Source organism: Callospermophilus lateralis, chromosome 6 (genome assembly GCF_048772815.1).
Source record: "Callospermophilus lateralis isolate mCalLat2 chromosome 6, mCalLat2.hap1, whole genome shotgun sequence".
NCBI lineage: Eukaryota > Metazoa > Chordata > Mammalia > Rodentia > Sciuridae > Callospermophilus > Callospermophilus lateralis.
Window position 1 is genome coordinate 158,952,729 of NC_135310.1, and position 17,123 is coordinate 158,969,851.

Consider the following 17,123-nt stretch of genomic DNA (forward strand, 5'->3'; position numbering starts at 1 on the left):
TACTGCAGTGGCATTCACAACAGCAGGGAATGAAATCAACCAGAGGGTGTGGTCGGAGGAAAGTTCAAGAAAGTGGTGCCTGTTCTAACCCTTGTGGAAGGGATGACCCTGAACAAGAGCTTGCTGTATCCCACCAGCTCCTGTCTCCCCACAATCACGCCACCTCAGGTGGAACCGCTGCGCTAGGCTTCCTCTGAACCACTTTGCTCTTCAACGGTTTCATTACATACATGTGTGTTCACATGCGGCACAGTACCTGGGTTTTCACCTTGGATAAATGGAATCACACAGTATGTACTCTGCATATTTTGTCTAAAGTTCTGCCTCTGTGGCCTTGCGGGTGGACTCGGAAGGCACGCACGGAGGGACAAGGACCGCACAATCGCACTCACATGTACAGCTGATCTTGCAGGAGAGGGCAGAGCAGGGTCTCAGAGGCTGGGAGAGGAGTGGGGGTCGAGAACGGGGAATGCTGGCCAACAAGCACAGAGTTCGGGATGGAAACGGGTTCTCGGATGCCATCACGCTGTGGGTGGACTGCAGTTAACAGCCACCACGTGTTTCAGAATAGCAAGGGGATTCTGAGTGGTCTCACAAGTGACTGGTAAATGTTTGAATGATGGGCACATTAACTATCCCGAGTCGATTGTTACGCAGGTCGGCACGTGCAAACCATCACACTGTACCCCACAAATATGAACAATTATTAAGGGGTAACTGAAAGTAAAACCTAAAGAAGTTTCCTAACTAGACTTTAAGTTATGTTTTCTAAGAAAGATCCTAAACGCCACTTAGATTCACATAATTGAAAGTATATGGCTTGCTCTTACCAGCGCCGCGCGAGGTAATTATAATTGAATTCAAACTGACTCAGCACATCTCCTCCTGTGGTATGAGAAGAATATTTACTTGGTAGATGAGTGACAACACAGCACACCGCTTTCCACACAAGTTGTAAAGCCGGTAAACACTCCTTCACGTTGCTATGTACTAGAGATTGAACCCAGCGTGCTCTACCAGTGAGCTTCATCCCTATTCCCTCCCTTTTCATTTTTTATTTTGGAAAAGGTCTCTCTGACCTTGAACCTGTGATCCTCCAGCCTCGGCCTCTTGAATCACTTGGATTGCTCTACCATACACAGCTAGGAAAAAGCAATTTTTAAAAAATCTTATCTAGCCAAGCATGGTGGCACACATCTACAATCCCAGTGACACAAGAGGTGGGACAGGAGGATAGAGTGTTTGAGACCAGCCTCAGCAATTGAGTGAGACCTGTCTCAAAATGAAAAATCTATTAAATCAATCAATATAATGAATTTTAAAAGCTAATGAAGTATATGCATTAAGAATTATCCATATAACCAAAGATTTTTTGTTTTTGTTTTATTTTAAGGAAAAAAATAGACCATAAGTGTTCTTTTAAACTAACATTTACCTCTGTGGAAGGAAATTCACCATAGAAAAAGGTGGAATTTACCAATCAAAAGATGAATTATCGGGCTAAGGTGGTGGCTCCGTGGAAGAGCACCTGCCAAGCATGTGTGAGGCACTGGGTTCAATTCTCAGCACCACATATAGATAAATAAACATATGAAAGACCATTGATAACTAAAAAAAAAAGAAGTAGTAGTATCAGATTAGAAGACACAAGTTAATAAGTTTTAATTCAAGTAAAGTTTTTCTAAAATTATGACACAAGTCAGTGACAAAATGCATGGTTTTAAAAATAAAAACAACCAGATGCAACTATTTAGAAACCTCTCTCTGATGGCCGAGGCGCACCTGCACGCAAAACTACCGCAACGTGAAACACAGAACGGCATCTAACATAGCTCCTAGAAACAACGACAGCAGCAGCACATTCAGAGCCCAGGGATGACTCCATCACAAGGGCTCTGCTGCTGCCACAGGAGGAAACCTGCAAAGGAGCACAGTACCAAAGTCTCCAGCGGAATGGGCCTCGGAATAGGAGCCGTGAAAGTCCATCTGAAAGAAAGAAAGCGTCTGGTCGAGACTGAACTGTAGCCCAGCCCTCAGCCCACGAGCCAGTGGTCAGCAGGGAGGCAACAGCTGAACCAAGCAACTGCCGTGGAAGCCTCCGAGGGGCTGAGTGTCACACCAGCCCGTCCTAGGCAGGGGAGCTGGCTACTCCAGGCTCCCTGGGTACCTGCCACACCTCCAGCAGAACAGAATGAGTACCAGCTGATGACCAGATGGGTCTTTCAGGAGCAGAGTGGCCAGGGGAGGTCACAATCAGATCTGGCATTTTCATACAGAAAATTAGAAAGACAAAGGGGAGCTATGACTCTGAAACAGAGCCAGCGGCTGGTGTTCACACCCTCCTAGGACCCGGCTTGAGTCAACTGAATCAGAACATCTGCTGCCCCGAGGAGTGCCTGTGAGCCCTTCTGTCCTTGTGGATGAGTCACCTGGGCATCACCAACAGAGGAAGGGACAGGAAAGGACGGAACTCTGCCCGACAGTGAGCGAGCGCTCCGGCCGACAAGTCTGCTTCCACGTGGCACTCGATTAACCTGAGGTTTCTGACCTCGGGCACGAAAGCTTCACCCCGTAAGTCGCCACCCATAGAGACGGTACTCACAGCACCCATGGTCCTGAGGAACCCTTGTTCAATGCCCAGACTGTGCCAGCTGACGTCTGCCACCATGTGAGAGGTGATTCCAAACAGGAAAGCCACCAGTTTCTCTGTGTCCTGCCAAGTAAACAAATTACAGTCATTGTGTTTGGCTTGTTATACACCAATGTCCTATAAAAATGTCTTAGATATGGATTTATTTTCCTTTTTGAGGCTTAACAAAAAGATTAAAGGTGGGCACATTGCTCTAGTTACTAAAAACTACGTAGAACGTTTTGAAATGTTTTGTAGTGTCTCAGAACTGCCTTCAGACCCATTACCAGTGGGGACAAAATGACCGACCACATACCCCCGATTTTTTCATGTCTTAATTCAAATGTGAACTAGGTGCCTAAGGTGGTCCGGGCACTATAGATGCAATGGTAAACAGCTGTCACAGGGGAGGGGGTCAACTCAGGCACAAAACCGTCCCTGGCAGGTGTGGGGTGCATTTCTTCAGGAGTAGAGGGCGGGGCCTACCTTCTCCCAGGGCAGAGGGTAGTTCTCACGGATATAATGGACGCTTGCATTCAGGAACGGAGTCCAGTGAGTGCTCTCAGACACGTCATGGTATTTTCCTAACAAAGTAAAAGCAGGGCTCTGGATTCCCAAAAGTTGGGGTCTCATGCAAATCCCCTGTCGCCACCCCTGGGCTGCCCTGTCCCTTCCCCACACTCCCCCAAACCTCCTTGCTTCTCCATGATGCTCAAAGGAGGCCTGCAAAGCAGATGCAGTTTCCTCTTTGGGGGAGTTTTAAATCTCTTCTTTGTCCATCATAATCAGCCTCCCTAAGAGCTCAAAAGAACAAAAGCAGATCCTCAAGGGCTTTCAGCACAAATTTGTGACAATTGTCATTAAATGTCACAGGACTCAATGAGTAATTCACGCAAGCATCACCTCTATTCCCCCACAAGGGTGGGAAAGGCAGCAGCGTGAGTCTATCTGAACCCCCCAGTGCCACAGGTTCTTCACAGGGTGCCAATGTCACCAGACACCTGGAAGCAACACTCCCGAGCTCAGAGTCCTCACTTCAGATTTTTTTTTAATGCTATGGCTAAAATAAAAACTGAATATAAGTTTAAGTCATTTGTTTTTCTGCAAATGATTTTCAAAGTTGGAACTAAGAAATTTGAGCTGCTTCAGCAGATTTCTGGAGATGAAATATGAAATGCTTCCTGTTCCCGGGATACAATAAAAATCCAGAATCAAGTAGAGCAGTAGTTCTACTCGTCCACACTGCAGATTAGTCAGAGATCTCCAGTCCTTTGATAGATGGCACAGACGGGACCAAGGGCATGCTGCAAGCCAGATGCCAGCCCCCAGCGAGCCCCTGTGCCAGGCCGGAGCTCCTCTGTGCACACCTTCCTGGCCCTGAGACTCTGCGTCATGCACATTTGCTTCTCCCAGGGAAAGCCCCGCCTCTGTCCCCATCAACAGTTGCTTAACTTGGCCTGTTTGGCAACACAAAATGCCACTTCTTATACAATGTAAAATTGCTCTCTGGTTCCCGTTTTTCTTGAACGATGTACCCTGTCAGAGATTGATTGTCCAGATGTCAGTAAACATTCTTGTGCTCAACTAGGGACATTTTCACCCACTCCCCTTTCTGCTTATGACTTTAGATCTCATGTTTATGGTTTTGAATCATAGCAACAGACACTTATGATTTTTTTAATATCTATTTAATTTTTTAGTTGTAGTTGGACACAATACCTTTATTTTATCAATTTGTATGTGGTGCTGAAGCTCGGACCCAGGGCCCCCGGATGTGCCAAGCAAGTGCTTTACCACTGAGCCACAACCCCAGCCACCCCCGACACTTATGATTAATATGGTTTTGGACTATAAAAGGTGTACTCAACCCCTGGAGGGGGCCGAAGAGGGTAGACTTGCAGCCTTCCCGGTGGCCCTCCAGCTGGTGGATCAGACCTCTGGCTGGTGAACAGTTTCTGTCTCCCGCTTTAAGATCGACTCAGTGATTTATTGCAATCTTGCCTTAACAGTTACCAGGAGGGATGGCACACTCCTGTAATCAGGAGGCTGAGGCAGGAGGATTGCAAGTTCAAAGCCAGCCTCAGCAACTCAGCGAGTCCCTGTCTCAAAATAAAATATTAAAAATGGCTGGGGATGTGGTTCAATGGTTAAGCACCCCTGGGTTTTATCCCCGGTACAAAAAAAAAAAAAAAAAAAAGGGTCTGTTAAAAAGTCAACAACAGTCAAGCTCTCATGAATCCAGTTTGGGAAACACTAAAGTAGAAATGATAGGTTAGAAAGGAGGAGAACTACAACATCCTATCAGCAAAATAAAAGGTCCACACATGACAGGGTTGCGGCGTGGCTCTCTTGGTCAGCACTTGTTCGGCATGCCCAAGGCCCTGGATTTGATCCCCAACACCACAGGGGGAATAAAAGAAGACAGGGAAATTTTTACCAATATGACAAATGCACAGCTTGGCTGCCTGGGATACTAACCATGGGAACAAGTCACCCTAAACATTTCATCAACCCAGACAGACATCACTGTAGGAAAAAACAACGAAGAATCCTGAAACTGGAGGCGGTTTCCGCAATGGCACGGTGTCCCAGGGAGCTGGACGGCTTTCCTTCATCCCAGAGCCTCTCTCCACCCTCTACCTACCGGTGACTCCAAGTCACCTGCTTCCACTGACTTCTTTCTTTGTCCCCTGGCTTTGGTTGGGTTTGTCTTGTGGAAAGAACAGGAGAGCAGAGCAAAGGACAAGAGTGAGGCTGGGTACTCAGGCTCCCAGCTCCCCTCCCTCGGGGTGAGGTGACCCGGGCCGAGACCGTCCTCCCATCACGCTGCCTGCCAGCTCCCTCTGCCCACGGTTCTGGTGCTCTCTCCCCTGCCATTCCCAACATCCTGTCCACACCTTTGGGACGGCACCTGGTTAAAGGTCCCTGAAGTACTCAGTTGAGTGCGCCTCTCGCACCCCTTGGGGCCTGATGGGCACAGTCCGAGCCCTGTTTATGGGCAGCACCACCTCTGACTTGCTCAGCACTTGACAAAGGGCTCTGCGTGAACACCAGCGTCAAGGCAGTGACGAGGCGGGGCCAGCATTGTCACTGCTACGGTAGACACAGAAACTGACACCACGTGGAAGGGACTTTTCCCGAGTCCAGACCAAGAGGCAACATAGAAGGAAGGGGAACTCGGACCCTTTGATCTCCTGTAGAATGTCGTCTCTGATGCTGCAAAGCACTAAAGCAAGCAGGCTGCTTAGAGTGGCTGCATCCAGAAGTAGCTCAGGGTTTCAGAACGTCAGTGCTCCAGGGGGTGAGTTTTGGATAAACGGAAAAAAAACAACCTGGGAACGAGTCACTGCCTGGCTGGAAAATATGTCTCAGGTCACCTCCATTCCTGTTAACCAAGCAGAAGGGACCCGGTTCCGTCGACAAGCCATCATCTTACCTCCTTTGCAGAAGCTGGGGTAAAAAGAATCAGGAAACACGGTCCCAGCCTGATACGCATCCTGGTGTTCCAGTAACAGCTGGGGAGCAGGAAAACACAGAGATTAGGGGGCAGAGCAGCAGCCTTGGAATCACAGGCCCGTGGACTTCCAGCTGCGGGAGGAGGCAGGCAGTGCGGGCAGATCAGGGATGACAGTTTATGCTCCACCCAAGACAGCATCCGGGATGTATGTTCAGGTTCCTTCCTACCAAGCAGGAGTGGGCTAATTAAAAAGCAAAAATCACTTACTTAAATTCCACTTCCTTTCATGTTCTGTCTACCCAGTAGGGCAAGACCTCCTGAAAGCTATTTCACGGACCCGGAGCTGGTGGGGTCATGTTATGATCCACAGTGAATTGAGAAAAATGCAGGGACTAGATGAGGTAGGTAGGGATCTATGGAAGGCTGTCCACACACGTATCTATCAGCTCACAGTTGCTACCTGTGCATTAGAGTAGGACTATGCACTTTGTGCTTCCAGAGAGTTAGAGAAACATCCTTTTCCCTTTAACACGAGGTGAAAGTAGACGGTACGGGTTTCCTTTCCAACATTCTTCCTTGGCGGGTGGCTCGCTCAGCTCCATCCCAACTCCCTCGCAGCATGCAGGCTGAGGGGCTAGAAACTGACTGCACCTCCCACTCTGCCTCCTCCATGGGCCCCTGCTACCTGGAGGCTGTGGTGCCGAGGCCCCTAATGTGCTCCAGCACCCCCTGTGTCCTCAGGAAGAGTTTAGAGCATGCAGTTGCTGAGGACTGCTATGGTGGAGTCTCGGGGCCAGTCAGAGGGTGGCTACTGCTGCTGCTTTCTTTCTTTTTCTGGCTGTACTCCTCGGGAGGAGCCCAGGGCCTGTGCACATCAGGCAAGTGCGGTACCCCTGCTCCACATCTGCCACCCTGTTATTTTCCACACCACGTGCAAGCCTGTTGAATCTGCGCCTAGGGAAGGGGACCTGGCCATGTGACAATAGTCAGGGAGCAGGTCCCTGGCAGCCAGGTCCACGTGTCCTTCTGGGCGTCTCCTCTGGACACTTGGCTTGCGGCTGCCCCTCTGTCCTCAGTCTGTGAGCAGTGAGCGCCTGATTCCTGGCACGGTGTCCTCCCCTGCCTTGGCGAGCCCAGGAGTTTCCAGGATCCTCACAAAGACGGAGGAGCATAATGGTGAGGAAAAGCAGGCAGCCCAAACTCCTCCTCTTCAACCAGGGCTCACTCATCATGTGGACCCAAAACGGAGGCAAAGAAGTCCCCCGAGAACGCGACCCACGAGGGCAAGACGGCAGCACCTGCTTCCCCTTCCCAGTGTTCGCAGAACAGAGTCACTCCTCCCGAGGTCAGCCTGTGCCCCGACCAGCCCTCGGAGCTGACCCCCGGAGCAGCAGGGGGCACTCTCATCCCTGCCACGTGCTTGGCTCAGAAACGGGCACTTGCCAGGAGCCAGAGCTGGGGAAGACGGGCTCCTCTTTCTGGGGCTGCAGAGTCTGAGGCAGGGTCCTCGGATGGGAGGAAGAGACCCCAACTCACCCTGGGGGCCTAGTTCCACCCCAGGGCTGTCAGTCACACGGATCAATAAACTCTCTCCCTCCCCCGACCAAAAGACAGCCCAGTTGGACTTTGGTCCCTTAGAAATAATAATTAACTTCATAGAACATTTATCTTGCCAGCTAAGGCCTAACCGCTTTACATGCATGGGACTTGATGAATCTGCTCCTCTCCCGCGGTGGGTGTGTCACTTAACATGGCCAAATAATTCTGAAGTCAACTCTGAAAAAAAAAATCAATAAGTGTGCAAAAGAGTTGGGAAGAAAGAGTCCTGAGGGAGGCTGAATCCTTCGGGTACATTTTTAAGCTACAGAAACAAATACAGTTTGAAACAGGAGCCAAAGGAACAGACCGTGAAATAGAAAAGAGCAGAGAGAGCCTCGAGCATGTGTGTTACGTAATATATGACAGATGCAGGCGGGGGGGGGGGGGGGGGGCAGTCAGCAAATGACCCCATCACTGCCCTATGCACGGGTGCACCATGGATACACCACAAACGGGTTGGAATTTGTATCAAAAAACAGGTCACTGGATGGATCCCTATTACGGTCTCTACCAAAATAGACCTGGGATGTATTAGAAAGCTGAGGTCAATAACTAACAAATTTAGGGGCTGGGGTAGTGGCTCAGAGGTAGAAGGTTCGCCTAACACGTGTGAGGCCCTGGGTACGACCCTTAGCACCACAAATATAAAGATATCGTGTCCACCTTAACTAAAAAAAAAAAAAAAAAAAAAAAAAACCTAACAAATTTAGGCAAATAATTGCCTAAGCATGGAGGGGAAATGTTTTTTCCATATATAGATAGACACCATAACAAAAAAGGCTGAACACTTAACCACACAAAAATGTAGGAGTTCTATGTCTAACAGCTCCAGGTACAAATTTAATAAAAAATAAATAAACATGAGTCATTTGACAGATTAAGTGCTAATATCTGAAAAGCAATTCTTACACATCAAGATAGATATGATAATAAAAAAGTGAGGAAAGAGCATAGGTAATTCACAGAAGTGATAGAAATGGTCAATAAGCACTTGAAATGTTTAACCTCATTTAATGAGTTATGATGACAATACTAACTCAAACCTATAGCCACATACCATTCTTAAGGCTACCAAATTAGCAATGATGAAAAATAAACATTAAACCCGAAAAGCAAGAGTGTTACCAAATTTGAAAATGCTACTAAAAAAAAAAAAGTCAATAAAGTGGGCACAGTTCGGGGTAGAGCACTCGCCTAGCATGTGCAAGGTCCTGGTTTAATCCCCAGAACCAACAAAACAAACAAAAATCAACAAGCTGGAAGGAGTTCATGCTGTTTCCTCCTGTGCGGTATTAGGTTCACCTACATATCTTTGGTCCACGGTTCCCGGCTCATAGCTTCCCCCAAAAGGCCAGCCATAACAACTTCCCCAGGGCAGGTCACAGAGGCTCCGCCTTGTACCTGGCCATGAAGAACCCTCTGACCTACCGGCCTGATAACCAGCCCCCAAGAAAGGGTCCTGCCCCACACATGCAAGGGAGGAATGTGGAGGAACAGCACCGACAGGACTTGCCAGTGTCCCTGCCCAACTGTCACCACGGGGTCCCACCCTTCCCACCCAGCCACATTTCCACACAGCCATCCCTGCTAAAGCCCCAAAGGACAGTGTTTGCAGAGCTTCCGGACAGCTGTGCACAGGGAGGGCCACAGGAAGATGCCACCCAGGCATCGGGAGGGTGACTCGCCCCAGCTCCCAGGAGGAAGCGCCCAGGGCTCAGTGCTGGGGACTCTTCCACTCCTCTCGGGCCACTGATTTCTGGCCTTTGTAACACCCTCTATGGGAAGTTTGTAAGGACTGAGTCCTGTGAGCCACTGTGGCCCCTGTGCCGAACTTGAGGAGGAGGCATCGGACCCCCGATTTGTAGCCAATCTGCCAAAAATTTCAGAGGCCTGACTTGAACTAGTAGAGTCACAACTGACCTGGACCAGAGGACACCCTGATGGTGACGGCTGCTGCTTGCTGGTGGGGAGGAGCCCCCCACCCTCTGAGGTCACAGCCTTCGGTGCCCATCACGGCGGTGTGGGAGTGCAGGAGAAACCGGTCATTTCTCCTACCCTCCTCTTGCACTTCTGTCTTCTCTAAATGCCTGTCACTTAGAAGTCTTGTTTTGTTCTGTGTTTCATCTATTTCTGGGCCAGGGGATTCAGCTGGCCGTGCCACAGTAAAGGGGATGTGTCACTCATGGTCAAGATGCCAACTTCATGCAAGGAGATTAAGCACGAAAATACACATTGAGAACAGACGCAAAGTGTCTTGGCAGCGGAGAAAATGGTTACACAGAGAGACCCAGAAAAGGCTCGAAACAGATCCTGCGAGATCAAGTCAGAATTGGCTGTGTTTTCATGGGATCCATGGTTTTAAATAGGACATAGATAATCAGTTGACAGACTAGACAGCCAACTCTGAGAACTAAACTGGGCCTGGCAGCACATGCCTGGAATCCCAACCACTCAGAAGGCGGAGGCAGGAGGCTCACAAGTTCAAGGCTAGCCTCAGCAACTTAGCGAAGTCCTGTGTCAAAATCAAAAAATGAAAATTTCTAGGAATATGGCTCAGTGGGGGAGCAACCCTGGATTCAATCCCAGTACCAAAGACTAAGAATAGCAACGTACTATAAGACAGCGAGTAGAAGAACCACCCGCCGTCCTGAGGAGACAGGTAAGTGGATGAGCTAGAGTGAAAGCCATCTTCTAGCACAGTGCCAACCGAGAAATGCAGGAGGTGGACAGGATCAGAAATGCCTCTTGGCAACCATCGTCACCACAATCGCCTCGGGTGCGAATTGCCCACCGGTGCTAAAACCAGCAGGCACAAGTTGGGTGAGGGGCGGGTGTTCACTCAGCCTCACCAGCTCTCTCCGCAAAGCACTTACTCCCTGATGAGTTGAAAAGTAGAAAATGCTCCTTAACTTTCCAGTGTCAAAACGTGGCACATGCCACTTTAACCAAGAGATGACAACTAACATCCCTAGGACATCTGCTTCCAGAAAAATAGATGACAGACACACTCTTCCCTACTCCTCCCCTTAAACACAGTGGAGAAGCTGGACACGCAGTGAACAGGGCCTCCCCGTGAAGACCAGAGTGCACGCAGCCAGGGCCGGCCTTCAGGTGGCAGGACGGCGACTTCTCTGGGGTTTGGTTTTCTTTGGCTTCTTGTACCCTGAACTGGGTTCTGGAAGAGCCACCACCTGGAGCACCATGGGACAGTAACATAAAAACAAACAAAGCCTGTTCCTCTAGCCACAGGGCCAGAAAAGAGCAACCTAATGAGACAGAAAACGGGTAACAATCTCTGGTCAGCCATGGCCGCAGGAGGAACCATGGATCCAACCTTCCCCATCCACTGAGACCCCGTGAGCAGCCCAGACTTGCACCTGGCCAGGCTGTGAGATGGCCCATGTCCTGCTGGGGTGAGGTCTCAGAGGCTGAGGAGGGCACAGGAGGAAGGTGTCCTGCCCTGCCCTTACCTGGGGTCAATGGGGTCACCAGGAGAGCCCGGACTCCCCAGCCAACCTGTAGTAATGAGGGGTCCTTCTTCTCCCCACTGGGCTGGGGTCAGAAGAGGCCCACCACCCTGCCCACCACGTCAGCAAGGCCAAGCGCGAGGCAGCAGTTACCACCCCCACCCCAAGCCAGGCCGGTCTCAGTGGAGGCCGAGTGTGGAGGCTGTGCTCCCAGCCTTCCCTCACCAATGGTGTCAGAAGCACACAACTGAAACAGGAGGTTTAAATGAGATCCAGAGTCCCACAGCCACACATCCATAGGTCCAGGTTTCACCCAAATCATTCACCACACCAGGAACACCAAAGATCTCAAACCTCAGAACAGAACCCAGCATTGAGATGTCAGAAATGCTGCAGTTCTCTGACAAATGCTGTCAAGCAGCCACCATAATGTTTCAGCAGTCAAATATGACCACACTGGAGAGAAAACAAAGTCTCAGCAAAGAAACGCAAGATACAAAGAACCACGTGGAAGTCTAGAAATACAAGGTACCAGCAAGGGGACAGATGGGCGCTGCATTCCTCCTGATGCTGTCAATGAGAAGAACGCCAAATCTTCAATGTCCTCCGAGAGCCTCACAAAAAGGTGTGGCCTTCAGGAAATCTAGTTATGAGGCACATAAGAACCCCAATTAAGGTGCATTCCACACTACTATGCTGGACTCCTCAAAAACACCCAGTTATTAAAGCCAAGGCCGGCTAAGGAGATGCTCTAGTCTGAAGCCAAAGAGGACCGACAACCAGGCCTACTCTTCACTCACTCCGCTCGAGTTCATCCTGGACCCACAAACGGCATTCTGCAGACGACGGGTGAAATGTGAACGAGGGCCTAGAATTGGGCAGTGGTCCTACTATGATGCCGACTCCCAATCCGGGTTATTATACCATGGTGTATGGGAAATATCCTCCACATTAGGAAACTCACAGAGACGTGTTAAAAGGTAGTGAGTACCACACTAACAACTAACCCACAAAACGCCTCGGGGAAACCAACGCGCCCAAGTTGGGAGGATAAAAAGGCAGGTATGATAACCTGTCGACAATTGGAGAAACTGGAAAGGGCAACATGGGAATTACTTATCTGATGTTCTCAGCCTGACAGTTTTGTGTTATTTCAAATAGGCTAAAATAGAGAATTGGTTAAATAAATGATGCTAGCTCTGGATAACATAAAAGTGCATAATTAAAACTATTCTGAAGATTTCTATTTACTGACATTGAAATATATCTTCTAGTAAATGAAAAAAGTTACAAGACTATGTATAGCATGATTTTTTTTTAAGGAAAGTACAGAGAAAAAGAATATACCTGAAATAATGTAAAGCAAGACATTTATACTAATATTGGTTACTTTGAGATATATAATACATATTATATTTATATGTGTATGTGCATATATGTATGTGTATATATATGTATATGTGTGTGTGTATAATTTTTTTTAACCCATGAGCTTCATATCAGTTTTATAATCAGAAAGGACAAACGTTTTCTCCATTGTGAGGGGCGGAGAGGGTGACACGCTGCTCTGATTCCATGCTAACACCCACATTCTATTCAGAATTCTAACAGAAAGGGTAAACGGGGACAATAGTGAGTACCAAAGTGAGGTCACTGGGGTTCCCCAGCTCCTACAAATTTATAAACCGATTTTCCCAGCTTTATGATCGTTTGAACTTGGTTTGAGCAAGCCATAGTCTCTGAAGCCCAGTAACCTCTGACTGCATTGACAAGATGACCCCTGAACCCACCTGCGGGACCCCCGAGAATCCTGCCCCACCCTCTCTGTGGGGCTTGTCTCTAGGCCAACAAGTGTCCTTCAGGCCACGTCCCCCAGTGTTACACCACCTGCAGTGAGGAGTTGAGAGGTCACACAGAAGAGGGTTCAGATGAGAGGAAGGAAAAAGAGCAAGATCCCCAAACGGGAAGATGCGCATCGTCAATCTCTGGAAAGGGCCTCAGTGGTGACGGTGTAACAGGTGGAGAATCCCCGTGTGTGCAGATGCCACACAGGAGGGACGAGCACTCGGCACCTGGTCATTTCCGCAGGTGACATTCAGTGTGTGGATGTAAAGCCACGCTGCGGGGGACACCTGGGTCCATTAAGCTCATCCTACCAGCGTGAACTCGACTGGAAAGCACTCTGCACACTTGGGGCTGACGGGTCACAGGCTTCTCCTTCCCACATACTCTGCTTCGAGATCAGTGACAACATCCACCAGATATAAATGCAGCTTTCCCTAGAGGCTGACTAAGGTGGCCCCTAAGGAAGCCAGGACTACTGGTGGAAAGTGACTTGGGGATTCAGTCGATCTGCACTGCCTGACCCTGCTTTCCACCTGGATTAGCAAGGCCTCTGGAAATCACCAGGTCTACCCCCGATGTCCGGAGGGAATGTCAACCACCCTTACCAAACTTCGTATTTAAGAATCACCTTTACCACAGATTATTATTTAGCTATCAAACTAGAGTGGTGCACAGGATCAGAACGGGTTCAACTAATTTGAGGGTGGATGATAAAGGCGAGCCACCAGGAGTCCAAGTCCACCAGGAACACAGAGGGCGTCTCAATGTGCTCAGGGGCAGAGGCTGGCCTGGCCTGGCCTGGGTGCCATCCCCAGGGCTGCGAAACCAAACAAGCAAACTTCCTGCTCCTCTGGGTGATGCAACCCACGGACAACAAACAGTGACAGAAACTAGGAAAAAAGCTTCTCTCAAGTGTGACCTCTCTTTATAAAAACAAAAAGATGCGTCGTTTTAAAACATTCTCTTGTTTTTCAAGTTATGATTCACATCATTAAAATATTTGCATTTTATAATATCACATATATAAAAGGTTCAAGTGGCTTTTTAACTGTAATATGAAAGACATGAAATGGCTCTTAGGATCAGCCTGTCCAGGCCTTTGCTGGACACCCAGGGTGGAGGTTGATGCAGAGGAGAAAGAGCCAGGCTATACCTTTCTGTAGTCTACGTGACCCTCATGAAGGTGAAGAAACTCCAGAGCTCTGTGTCCTGAAAGAGAGGAACATGCACGGGTTACATTCACCTGCACACAGAGGTCATTTTCAAGGAAAATGCACAGTTTTGCAGTCAAAAACTGTCAGGGAAGCGGAAAATGAGGATGAAGTTCATACTCAGAATTTATTTAGGCCTAATTGCCTTCATATAGTATTTATATTATTACTATGCAAATCGGAGCTGTATGGTGATTTAGTTTCTGTCTACCTAGCTCTGTGACCTTGGGTCAGCACTTGACCTATGCAGGCCTCAGTTCCCTGCTATGGAAAGTCAAGTCAGAAGCACTCACCTCCACAGCTGGTGGAGACAATCAGAAAGTAAACACTGAGTGACAGGCACAGTGGCCGGATGGGAGGAGCCACAGAAGCAGTCATTATCTTATTTTGCCTCAGAATCGAGGTAAATAAACCCACGTAGGAAATATAATATGTAAAACCGTGGGCTGCACCATCGGTCGCCAGATGTGTTTAACACTGGAACACTCTAATGGGGATCCCAGAAGGCCGCCCAAGCCACCCACCACCCTGCGAGCCTTCTTAGGACAGGAAGATTGGCACTCCTGTGGGGAGACACTCAGGCGACACCTTTTTACCATGAAACACATCCACATCCATTTTTTAAATTCACATAACAAAAAAAATACAGGCCCTCCTACACTGAAGACATGACTGTAAGAGACAAGTCACAGCCTATGAGCACCCCACAGAGGGGCCCAGTGACCCGCAGACCAAAGCTCTGAAAGAGGCCAGTTTGGATCAATCAGTTCACCAAAATGTCACCCTTCTACTCAGGCCCAATGTGAGCAACGAGAAAGTGAACCAAGATACTCATCCGAGTAAGCAGTCATCTTGGTCTCCTTCATATGAAAATTCTCATAATCAGCACAGATTCAGGAGTTGCCCTTAATTATGTTCAGCTTTGTAGCAATAAATACCTTTAGGTATCTATTAGGACCCTGGAACTACTGAAGAAAGGCACCCATCTTCTATACTTTAAGCAATATCACTGAATTTAGTTGGAAAACACTTAGAAGGATTCATATCTACAACATTAAAGAACTACAAGAACCTAAAACTGAAAAAATCAAATAACCAGCCTGGCACACACTTGTAATCCCAGTGGCTTGGGAGGCTGAGGCAAGAGGATCATAAGTTCAAAGCCAGCCTCAGCAACTTAGTGAGGTCCTAAGCGATTCAGTGAGACCCTGTCTCTAAATAAAATATAATAAAGGGCTGAGGATGTGATTCAGTGGTCAAGCACTCCTGGGTTCCATTCCTGGAACCAAAAAAAAAAAAAAAAAAAAAAAAATCAAATAACCCAATTAATAAATGGACAAATGAATTCAACAGACACTTCTCAAAAGAAATACAAATGGCCAACAAATATATGAAAAAATGTTCAATATCATTAGCAATTAGAGGAATGCAATATCATTAGCAATTAGAGGAATGCACATCAAAACTACACTGAGGTTTTCTCTCACTCCAATGAGGACAGCAGTCATCAAGAATACTAAATAATAAATGCTGGAGAAGATGTGGTGCTCAATTACCCTCTGCCAGAAGTGTAAATTAGCACAACCACAGTGGAAATTAGTAGAGGTTCCTCAAAGACTAGGCCTAGAGCCACCATATGACCTGGCTATCCTATTCCTCGACATTTATCCTGAAGAATTAAAGTCCTCACACTACAGTGATACATGCACAGCCAAATAAGGAACCAGCCTAGGTGTCCACCAACGGATGAATGGATAAAGAAAGTGTGGTGTCTATACGCGGTGGAGTTTTATTCAGCACAAAGGAACATGAAAATTATGGTATTTTCAGGAAAATGGATGGAACTAGAGACCATCACATTAAGTGAAATAAGTCAAACTCAGAAGGTCAAGGGTTGGTCGTATGTTTTCTCTCATAGTTGGAGGAGAAAAAGGGAAGAGAGGTGGGGGTGGGAGTTCGTGAAAACCAGAGGGAGGTCAGTACAGGAAAGGGATCTAGGGGGTGGGGTCAGGGGCTGGACATGCTGTGTGCATGGATGATTGTGTACCGACAAATCTCATCCTTATGTACAACCATGACGCACCCACAAAGTAGGGCGGGAAATAAACCCTCTCGTGGGGGGCTCAATCGGGTCCTAGAGCAGGAAGTGAGAGGTAAGTGCCTTGCTCAGCCACACACACCTGTAGAGCCCTCTTCTCCACTGTCCCCGCCCCCTCCCTGTTCAGTGCCAAGAGCAGGGCCCTCAACAAGGTAGATGTGACACTCTCTAGGATCAGTTTCCTCACCTGTAAAACGCAAGAACTGGGCTCCGCGACCTCTAGTACTCCTCAAATTGTAGAATTCTGTGATTTTTTTCCTGTCTGCCATTGCTCAATATCTGGGTCTATTTTGCACTGGTAAATTTTCAAATTTATAATCTAGTTATTCTTTGTAACTTCTAGAGGTGATAAAACCATAATATGATCTCTATTTAAATGAATCCTAGACCATCAGACACATCTGAAATTAATCTGAAAACTGCTATAGAATGTAATCTTTAATTATACTGTGAATTGTCCCACTTTTTTATGTTAAAAATATTACAAATACAATCCATACACAGTTTTTTTTTTGTTTGTTTGTTTTTGTTTTTTGGTACTGGGATTTGAGGCCACAGGCATGCTGACACTTCCAGCTCTTTATATTTTGAGACAGGGTCTTGGAACAGCTCCACTAAATTGCTGTGGCTGGCCTCAAGCTGAGGATCCTCCTGCCCTGGCCTCTGGTAACGCTGGGATTATTGGCGTGCACTTCCACACCTGGCCCAAATCTTCTTAAGAGATCTTCAGAGTTTTTGCCAAGAATTTACAGCAGGTGTGTTATTAAGAAGCCACGTTGGGGGCTGGGGCTCAGCGGTAGAGCGCTCGCCTAGGAAG

At 47.9% G+C, this 17,123-nt stretch overlaps 1 protein-coding gene across 2 annotated transcripts in view; it reads right to left on the reverse strand.

The window, feature by feature from the left end:
- Gpld1 (glycosylphosphatidylinositol specific phospholipase D1) overlaps nt 1–17,123 on the reverse strand; it is a 55,329-nt gene that overhangs the window by 25,890 nt on the left and 12,316 nt on the right. For both annotated transcript variants that reach the window (XM_077109703.1, XM_076859260.2), the window contains exons 3-8: nt 14,151–14,206; nt 6,066–6,144; nt 3,116–3,213; nt 2,603–2,713; nt 1,938–1,986; nt 831–885 (exon numbers count right to left, since the gene is read on the reverse strand). In XM_077109703.1, coding sequence (XP_076965818.1) covers nt 831–885; nt 1,938–1,986; nt 2,603–2,713; nt 3,116–3,213; nt 6,066–6,144; nt 14,151–14,206 — 448 coding nt within the window. The remainder of the gene's footprint in view (nt 1–830; nt 886–1,937; nt 1,987–2,602; nt 2,714–3,115; nt 3,214–6,065; nt 6,145–14,150; nt 14,207–17,123) is intronic.